Below are 10,484 nucleotides of genomic sequence, written 5' to 3' on the forward strand. Positions count from 1 at the left end.
CCTTCTCGTTCCCACATCCTTCTTCCAACCGCTCTTTCTTGTCGATCGAAAGACTGTTATAGCTTTATCGGCAATCAAGGCCCCTTCTCGTTCCTACATCCTTCTCCGAACCAAAAACAAATGAAATCTCTGATCGGGGGTTTCCGCCGGTGGAGAAAAAGGACGGAGGATGGGTCCTCCGTCTCCTTCCATTCTCTGAGTGAAGCCACGGTGTGCTTTCTCCGTGCCAACCAGGATGCTAGCAGAGAGATTGCTATGCTCACAGAAGCAACCTTTAAAAACGATCAGCTTTGTGGGATTGTGATGGACTACCTGGATCTGAGCTACAAAACGCTGAGTTTTCTATACGACATGCAAGGCTGTCTGAAGGCATTTGGGGATCGCAGCTTTCCACAGACCAAAGTGTCCGTGGACGGAAGATTAATCGATGATGTCCTTCTCTCCCTTGACAAGGTGATGGCAGCTCATGGTTTGATGTTGAGGAAGCTTGGGCAATTCAGACTGAGCAAATCCAAGAGAATCCAGACGCTGTTGAGACGACGGAAGCTCATCCACTGTGTTTTTTTGACTGTTTTCGTAGGTGCGGTAGTCTGCTCCAGCATTGCAGCGGCTGTGCATGCACCACCGTTGCTGGCTGCACTTCCTGCCGCTGTCGTCACTGCAGCCACCTTTGGTCCACTCACTTCATGGGTGCAGAACTTCTGGAAGGAGGAAGAGTGCGACATCAAGGCACGCTTGCAGACGGCGAACGTCCTGAACGTGAGCAGCTCTGTTTTGATTCGTGAACTGCAGGCTATCGGATTCTCGGTGAGGGCTTTGACGGACCATAAAACAAGATTGGCATGCCACAGAGGGTTCATTTCCAGGAACAAAGGCAACGGAATTCTTCCTGACAGCTTGATGGTGGAGAGATCAGGCAATTTGGTGCAAAAAATTGAAGAGTTGGACAAGCAACTGTCAGAATGTTGTCAAGGAATCGAAACAGCGAGAAAACAGATGCTAGATAGGCTCAATTCTTGGACTGAACCTGCTGAAATGGAGGATGGCTCTGCTAGAAGCGAAACCTGCTGCAGTTGCATACCCTTTTGGTGTTGCGTGTAAATGCTGAAATGCGTTCTCTCTCGTTATTCTTTATTCTATTTTGTACAGTTTTTGCGTCCTGTCCTGTACCGAATCTCAAGATTCATTTGCAATTTAAAATCCATGTGTTTGTTTCTCACAAGGCTATTTGTTTGTTGCCAAGCTCGTACCAGGCCGGGGGCCGGCGGAAAGTAAGGATGCATGGGCAAGCAGCAAAGTGCCATTGATGATACGTTAGTCTGCCCCCGTGCTGTATAATGTTTTATGACTTTTTCTAATTTAGCTATTCACTCAAACACGTTGACTTGGTTTTCCTGAAAATTTTCTGATTAGATTAGTTTCATGGATACACATTTGGCTCTCCCTTTAGGTTTGTTGATCCTTTCTTTAAGAAGACGGAAGGAAAGATTATGAGTCCAGATGCTACGTATACAAATTTACATGATAAAAATTTAGACGCTGAAGTGGCCGAGGATGTACTGAAGTGCGCGTTTCGTAATTCAAAGAAACTCCAATGCATTTGGGTTTGTAAATTTTGATGACCATGATGATGCTGGGCGTGCATGGTAATTCAAAGAAACTTTGACTAGCATTTTCTTATTTGCTTTGCAATGACAGCGATGTCAAGCTGGCAATTACAGTTGATTTGAACATTTTGTTTTCAAAAATTTCTGAATCGCACTGTGGGAACAGAAACTTTACATGTGGCAAGAGCTCAAAAGAAGGCAGATCATGAAGAAATCCAAGGTCGTCAATACGAGAAAAGGCACAACGAAAAAATTCTCAAGTCAAGTGCCACGTAATCCAAGATGTGCTTTTGGGAAGTTTGCTTCTGTTTTCCTATCTCCAAAGTCCAAAATTTTTTAGGAAATTTCCTACTTTTTTCTAACTTTAATTTGCCATGTTTTCTTAAGGAATATGCTTCTTCTGGATTAGCAGAGCATCAGGTATTTCTCTTCTCCATTGCCGTTTTCAGTTACTAACCATGGTTAAAACGTTGCAGCGTTGCATTGCTCAGGCTTCACATGTGTATGTAAAGAAACATTGGCGTTGCAGTTCATGATGGTGATTCACAAGGATGTTTCAGCAAATATGGTACTGTAACATCTGTAAAATTGATGTGAGACGACAAAGGGATCAGCGAAGGGTTCGTGTTTGTACACTTTTCCTCCCCAGTTGAAGCCAACGAAGGAGTTGCCACCTATCACTTAATAGCAGTACTTATGTTGGCATCAAACTTTCTCTGCAAATCATTACCAAATGTTGTTATTACCTTATTTTTTGCTGAATTTTATTTCTTACTGGGGTACAAGGCAGCAACTTGTGTCATGGGAAGCCCTTGTACATCGCTATCGCACAAGAAAAAGAAATTAGGCAGGCACAACTGCAGCTATAGCATGCCCAACAAATGGGAGGAATAGCTGGATATGTCGGACCCATCCTTCATGCTGGATATTCTCCATTGAACGAATCTGCACCTCCTCCTCCTGGCATTGTTCTTCCACCAATTCACTTGCGACAGGGACTTGTTTACCTGCCTTTAGTTACGAGATAAGAATGGGGGCCTAGTGCCTTTGTAGTTTGCACTAGGGCCACCTCTTACCGACCTGCATTCCTGCCTATATTTGTACCTGTAGTAAGTTTCCATTCTCATCCTTCACTTATTATGCCTTTAGTGGGGATCTTATTCATACTTTAGGGACGGGGTCCAAGTAACCAAAGGCTCTATAGCCAAAACTGAGGGCATGTATGAGCATTGGATTGCACAAAGTAGTCTGCACCAACTAATGACACTGCAAATCAGCAAGTATGTTTGTACTTCGTCCTCAAGTGACTATCAAGTTTGCATTTTCCTCATGCACATGTTATAGTTACGTTGTTAGTAATTAGAAATAGCTTTCAGGATTGTGCCCCAGGTGTGGTGCCACTTTGAGATTATAAATGTATTCAAGTTGAAATAATGAGATGCAACTTAATCTCCATGTAACCTGATGAATCCTGGTCTGTTGGAACCAGGTGAAACCTGTGTGGTTCTCTCTCTCTTTCTCTCTCTCTCTCTCTCTTTCTCTCTCTCTCTCTCTCTTTCTCTCTCTCTCTCCTTGTTGTTCACTCTTCTATTTTGTTTTGATTTTGGACTTTTGATGAGGTTGCTTTTGATTTGGGGTTTTCACATTTGATATCACATTTGGGCGTTTTTTATTGGTGTTTTATTAGGTCATATAGGTTCTTCACCCAATTTGTGCATCTTGCACGTTCTTTCGCACCATCGTTTGTCATCTTGTTTATTTCATTGTCATTGTTCTTTGTTTTCACTTCTTTCCTGTCTATGAGAACACTTTTAAAGTTGGATCAGTAAACTCAGGGTATGTAAACTTGCATGTTAAATATTTGGACCTTTAACAAGACCAGAGGACGGATTATGAGTCCCATGATAAGTATACAAACTTGCATGTTAGAAATTTGGAAGATGAAGTGACCGAGGAGGCATTGAACTTTGTATTTTGGTAACTCAAAGAAACTCCAATATGTTTATATTTGTAAATTTTGGTGATCATGATGATGCTTGGCATGCATGGTAATTCTTTTTGACTGGTATTTGATTTTTCGCTTCGCAATGACAGTGATGTCAAGTTGGAAATTAGAGTTCATTTGAACATTTTGTTTCCAAGAATTTCTGAATCAGATTGTGGGAACCAAAACTTCATATGTATCTAGAGTTCAGAAGAAGGCAGAGCTTAAATAAATCCATAGTCATCAATATGAAGTTTTCAGTTTCAAACCATGGTCAAAATGTTGCACAGCTCAGGGTTCAAATGAGTATGTAAAGAAACGTTGACGATGCAGTTCATGATGGTGAAATACAAAAATGCATGAGCAAATATGGCACTATAACGTCTGTAATGTTGAGAGATGAGAAAGGGATCTGCAAAGGGTTTGGATTTCTACGCTTTTGCTCTCCTGTTGAAGCCAACAAAGCAGTTGGCACCTGTCACTGTAATAGCTATACTTCTGTTGTTATCAACTTTTCTCTGCCAATCATTACCATGTCTTCCTATTACCTGATTTTCTTGCTTCTGTAATTTTGATTCTCAGCCTGATGATAGATAGGTGCAGCTTTTAAATTGGAGATTGATGTTGCTGTTGAAAGTAAAGGCAAGAAGATTTATGCTCTTCCGATCATCATTTTAAGGTATGCACCTTTGATCTGTGCTCTCCCTCTCTCTCTCCCTAATATACATATATACACACGCAAGTAAAGAAATTAGAGACTTAATGCAGCTTCTTCTATTTTCTTCTGTTTTATAGGTTTTTTCTCTTTCCCTTTTCGTTGTTTATGCAGCCCAAATAAATCTAATTTAACCCATATCCATATGATTGAACAAATGCGGCATGTGCAGATAAAAGTTTTATATGGCCATGTCTGGCTTTCTATAGTTCAACTTTCCTTAGGAGGCGTCAAACTATACCTTGAACCATGTGAATATGTATGAAAGGAAGAGATATCAGTAGTTTATCATTCTTTTATCTAGTTAGTTAATTCTTTGTCCACTTTCTTTTCTTTTCCCACTGTTGTAGCTTATTTATACATGATGTTCAAATCATCTTGAGAGAACAAAATTCAAAACCTGTACCTGCTTCCCTGTACCCGTATCTGAACCCGTACCTCTACCTATGTGGCATAGGTTGTTCAGTATTTTGAATTTTAGGTCTGTTTTTTAACTGCATTCCAAGTGCTTCTTTTCTATGGTTCTCTTAGCTTGATAGCTCCATTTCAGTTCATATGTTCTTTGTTCAGAGTCTGTCCTTTTTTTTGGAAACCTAAGCCACCTGCATTTCTCATAAGTCATAAATTATTCATTTCTGACCTGTTTTTCTTTCCCCTCAATTTCCCTTTAGGGTAACCTCAGCTCATGCAGACTAACTTGCTTGTTTTTTTTAGTATTTGAGAATTTTGTCATGCACGTACAGTCATATGTTGGAATTTTCTATGTCTAAGTACTATTTATGAAACCTTGATTGTATAGGAGTGCATAAAATAATTGAACTCTCTGTGTTTTCCATTGTTTACTTTTTAGAACTATAAATTGATTGAGCTTCGTCTATTGCCTTAATGTTCTTGAAGCAAAAGGGTGGTTACTGTATGCTGCAACCCATTCTTCAGAGAAGTACTTGATGAGATAATAGTACTCTAGTAATGAGGCTTAGATTTCCATTTGAAAGAAAGGTGTTGGCCAAGATCGTAAATTTTGGAACATAAAATGTTGTGATGCCAAATATGGCAGGTACCATAAAGTTGAATCTTTTAAGTGTTTCAGTAATTTAAACTTTTTTGGGACTTCGGTATCTGATACTTACCTGTGGTGCATATGTTAAAAGATTTAATCCCTTATGAGATCCTGAAAAAGTCTACATATGCTGTGACAGACAAAAAACTCCTGTTTTAGCTGAAATACTTCTTTTTTCTTTTTGTTGGTGTTGAATAACATTCATGTTAGGTGGTGTTTTGAATATTTAATAGTTTTAGGAACAGCTTTTTATTAATAGTTGTTTTAATCGTGGACTTATTTTGTAATTTGTTGGTTTTACCCTAATTCTCATTTAACATGAGATTAGCGCAGATTAATGAGTATCGATTGGAGTTTCTCTCTTTCTCGACCTCGTCTCTTCTCCCTTGGTTTCACGTAACAGTTGGAAACTTTTAATTTATTATCCACACTTCCTTCCCTTGCTTGTGCAATAATTCAGTAATCAATCATGATTGTCTGCTCTGTCAAATTTTTTTTTTTCTTGAACTTGTTTGTTGACAATGAGGGTTAATATTAGAGTATGTCTTAAGTTGAACGGATTCTTTTTCTTTTAATGGAAGTTTTCATAGACTTGAATCTGCATGTATGACAGCTTGTTTAATGTTGAAGTATTATACTGATCAGGGACTAACCAATATGAAAATGCATGCCCTTTTTCAGGTAAAACACTGCAAGAAACTGAAGCATCTCTATGATCTTGTCAGAATCCAGCCTAGTCTAACTAGTCTGTTGGGTTGGCTATTGACTGACCTATGTCTTCAATGCAGGCTAGTCAATTAGTCAACTTAGTTTTTGGTCGGCTGACTAATTCTTAACCTATATATATATATATATATATGAATATATGAATATATGAACTTATTCACTTAATTATTTATACTCAATCAACTTGGAGCAAGACAGACGACCAGTCCATACTAGGCGTGGTTAGTCTCTTTTGGGCCTCAAAACTGAAGTGTTCTAATTTGTAAGTTGAAGAAGTAGAGTGAGAGAGAAAGCTAATCAGGTCTCTTTTCCCAGTTCCTGTCCTACCAATGGCCACCTAAAAGGTAGAAAATGAAAAGATTGCAGGTTGTTGAAATACTACTTGTCCCTTTTATATAGGGAAATTGTCATCTTAGAACCACCTTTTCGCTGTAATCTCAAATATGGATCTCATTTTTCTAATTTTCTGTACAGACTCAACTCTAATGACAACTATAGCCTAATGGTAATTACAAATTCCCTTTAACTTTAGATAACATGTCAGTTAAGATAAAAGAAACGACACCATGCCATTTATTTTAGAACCACCTTACAAATGCTTCCATAGCATGGTTGCTTTTTTGAGCTAGCAGATGCATCTATCCTGATTCATATTTGTGAAATTGTGTGCAAATGAATCGGTCTGGTGGATGCTTTTGTCACCTTGTTGTAACAAATCTGATTCAGGCATAGCAGTTCCATGGACAAAGAGAGAGAGACACACAGAAGTGTGTCGAATATATATACTAGGACTCACCATGTCAGAAAAGAAATGTGCTATTGAAATTAGACACTTCCTCTAGGATGAACTAGTAGCAGTAGGCAAATATACTATTGGAATATGCCAGTTGCTGGATGACAAAATATTTAAAAACTGTCACAAAAGCATCATAAACCATTGTTTAAAAATCAAAACATTATAAACCGTGGTTATACCATAAACTGTTGCTAGTGCTTCTGTTATTGTGTTTTTAGTGACACTTTTTAAATATTTTGTCCTCCAGAAACATCTGGCTGTTGGCTGAGTTCAATTTCAAACTCATCTTTAAGTAGTATATTCACTTGTTTATTAGTTAGAAACCTGTTTGTTGGGATGTTCAATTGGTTGGAAAGGTAACCTGTTGCTGCAGTTAGTTTTGTTCAAACTTAATCCCCCTTAGTTTCTTTGCTTGATTTTTACTGTATGTTTGTCTCAGTGTGTGTTATATTCTCAACCACTTGCAGTCCTACAGGTATGGATGCAAATAGGTTGATTTTGGAAAATCTAAACCTTGAGGCCTGGGAAGAATCAGATCTGCTATTGAAGGTGCTTTGATGCTCCCTGCATGGAGTACTAGTATGAGAAAAATAGCTTACACAGTGTTATACACCTCATGGCTGCTGCTATTTCATCGTATGAGGGAGAGTTACATGTTGTCTTTACTAATACACATAAATAGCTTGTGACAGTATAAGGTGTGATCGTATCAGCCGTATCGCAAAAGAAACTAATTAGAGAATTCATCCCACGCACCCAGTGGCTGAATAAAATAAGAAAGAAGAAAACAGAGCAGCCAACAGATCAGATGCATTGTAGATGAATATAAGCTTAACTAAGCAAGTAAATTCATAACCTAAGAAGACACATTACCATGATGTTCCAACATTTTCTTTAGGTTGTAACTTCCCTTTGGGGTAGACCATTTGCCAGTTCACTTGGCTCAGATTAGAAGTGAGCCAGATTCTGTTTTCAATTTTTTTATCCTAATGCACAGTGTGTGTGACAGAGAATGGTCTCCATCTTGATTATAGTTTTGCTTGAAACTGCGAATGTCGTTAGTACAAAGTTTTGTTTTCCGTAAATAAACATTTGTTGTAGTTTTTGAAGTTCTTCTCTTCTCTCTCTGGTCTCTACTTATATATGTATAAATATTGGGGTCATAGACTGTGGATGATGGTGCTTCAATTTGTATACATGAAGATCTTGCTAACGTAGGTATGCAGGATGACCTTTATTTATATTTTTCGTCTGAAGTGACTTCCTTAGAATGGTTCTTACATGTAGCCTGACAGAATTTAGAACGATCTGGTACATGTCGAAGATCTGCTTCATTTGGGTGGTATTACTCTTGTGTTAGACAAGCCTATGAAAGGACACAGGAATCCTATATTTGTATGGGACAATAATATTCCGGTAGACATCAATACTCTCTTAAGATTCAAATTAATAAGGTTAAAAATCCATCGCAAAAATCTCCATAAACCATTGCTAAAAGCATCCTGAATTGATGTTGTACCATAAAGATGCAATGAAAGCTTGCATCCTTCTTTTTTTCTTGCAGATATGCCGGCAATGATCCATCAAACTTATTAATTCTTTTAGCCTTAGCAACTCGACGTTAATGTATGGGTACCTATTGGTGACTCGAACAATATTATAGTGTAACATTTTTCCATTACAGAATGATTAATACTTGATTCAGCAAACCTACATATTGGTTGCAGGATATTGTTGCAATCATATTCATGCGGAGAGTGGTGATGGTGAAAAGAGGGGTGGTGATGGTGAAAAGAGTGGTGGTGATGGTCTTGTTCAAAAGTCATGCGAAAAAATGGAAGCTGCCAAAACTTCTGCACCTGATGTCATCAACGTGACTTTTTTTCTATTTCCTCTCTGGTTGATAAGAGTACCTGGAACAAAGCACCTTGTACGTGCTATTGTTCCCTGATAGCGTAGAAGCCTTTAAGAGTTTCATGCCTTCTGCTTCATGCTGATAGCTTCGGATGATTATTGTCAGTGGGATAATTTGTTGATGTTTTCTTTAGTGAAAGATCTTGCTTTGAATTATTCTTAATTACCCAAGTTAAAAAAATTCTGATCAGATTAATTTTCTGCACTTACGTGGTCTATGCACTTCTTTTTAACATTTACATTTATGTGAATTTACAGATTTGTGGTTGGCCTGTTGGACTGCAATTTCAAGGTTGAGAAGAAGCGAAGCAGAGCCAGTGGCAAGTAAAGCCACTGCTTGAATCTCTACGCGTCAGAGGAACGTGAATCTGGTGATCGTTCTCCTCATTTGGATACGGTTATGAAAAGGGTATACGAGGCTGATTTGGCATATCAAGAAAGTGAACAGAAATTGGGAGAATATGTATGTGACGTCAAATTCCCTGAAACATTTGGGAATGAAGTTGGTTGTTTATAACATTTGTATAACTGATAAATTTAATGAAATTTTAAATTTGACAATTTTTTGTTCTTATTTTATTTAATTGCAAACCACAGACACACACAGAGGTTTAATGGCATAACCTCGCGTTACCAATGCATTTGGTCACCGTATATTATCAGTAACGAATGGGTTGTAACAAACTGTGAACATGTCACTGAAGATGACAAAGAATGATGCCTATAGCCTGTTTCTGAATATGTGTCAATAACACAGCAGCATTTTGCCACAAATGGATGAGGCGAGACTGTGGCAATCCTTGCAACGCTAAGAAGCAGGTTCATGTTCCTCAAATAAATCAGTTGAGTCACTTTTGGCTCGAGTTGTATATGACTAACTTAATTTGAATGCTCGATCTCTTGATGGAGCCCTTGGACATTGAGCACCAAAGACAGCTGCTGTCAAACCTGCAATCTTCTTCACGCGCACTCCAACGCTATGCAACTACTTCAAAAATTGAGAATCATAAGGTAGTAAGACAAGGAATGCAGTGTGGTCATCGACGTTACCCTCCTCTATGAGATCAGCCTTTACTGGCTTCAACCTCTCCTTGATACCAATAAACCACATAGATGGACCGCATCGTATTTCCAAAAAAAAGATATTTCTAATAAATTCTTTTGGTGACGATTCTCTCATACGGGAAGCTGTCCCACCAAACCATGGTAAAAGATAAGGACCAAAAGTTGTATTTCAACAATTGGTATAACGATAGTAAAAAAAAATTAAAGATAACAACTGTATTTCAAGATTTGGCAAAACTAAATGAGTGTAGTGTGAACGGTCTCGCGTATATCTAATGAGTAATGACGTCATTTGAACGCACGAGCGACGTGCAAGGACGCTGCACTCTTCAACGGTCATATTAACTGTCACAATTCTTTCCCCACATGCGCCGACGTATCTTCCCGCCAAAAATCGAGGGTCTTGAAGCTTTTTCAAATTGCCCGTAAGCTTCAAGTGGTATAAATACCTTTCTTGTCGATCGAAAGACTGTTATAGTTTTATCGGCAACCAAGGCCCCTTCTCGTTCCCACATCCTTCTTCCAACCGCTCTTTCTTGTCGATCGAAAGACTGTTATAGCTTTATCGGCAATCAAGGCCCCTTCTCGTTCCTACATCCTTCTCCGAACCAAAACAA

The 10,484-nt window shown here is 38.6% G+C and overlaps 1 protein-coding gene across 1 annotated transcript; it reads left to right on the top strand.

Annotated features, from left to right (window-relative positions):
- LOC116256575 (UPF0496 protein At4g34320-like) lies at nt 1–1,549 on the top strand. Its single transcript, XM_031632975.2, has 3 exons — nt 1–1,097; nt 1,254–1,332; nt 1,451–1,549. The coding sequence occupies exons 1-2, from the start codon at nt 121–123 to the stop codon at nt 1,273–1,275; spliced, it is 999 nt and encodes a 332-aa protein (XP_031488835.2). The 5' UTR covers nt 1–120; the 3' UTR covers nt 1,276–1,332; nt 1,451–1,549.
- The last annotated feature ends 8,935 nt before the right edge of the window (nt 1,550–10,484 follow it).

This window comes from Nymphaea colorata, chromosome 6 (genome assembly GCF_008831285.2).
Source record: "Nymphaea colorata isolate Beijing-Zhang1983 chromosome 6, ASM883128v2, whole genome shotgun sequence".
Taxonomy (NCBI): Eukaryota; Viridiplantae; Streptophyta; class Magnoliopsida; order Nymphaeales; family Nymphaeaceae; genus Nymphaea; species Nymphaea colorata.

Excerpts from the sequence above, each read along its gene's own strand:
- LOC116256575 (XM_031632975.2), top strand. The coding sequence starts at position 121 with ATGAAATCTCTGATCGGGGGTTTCCGCCGGTGGAGAAAAAGGACGGAG. Across the intron at positions 1,098-1,253 it reads ATACCCTTTTGGTGTTGCGT|GCCGGGGGCCGGCGGAAAGT; the intron begins GTAAATGCTGAA and ends AGCTCGTACCAG.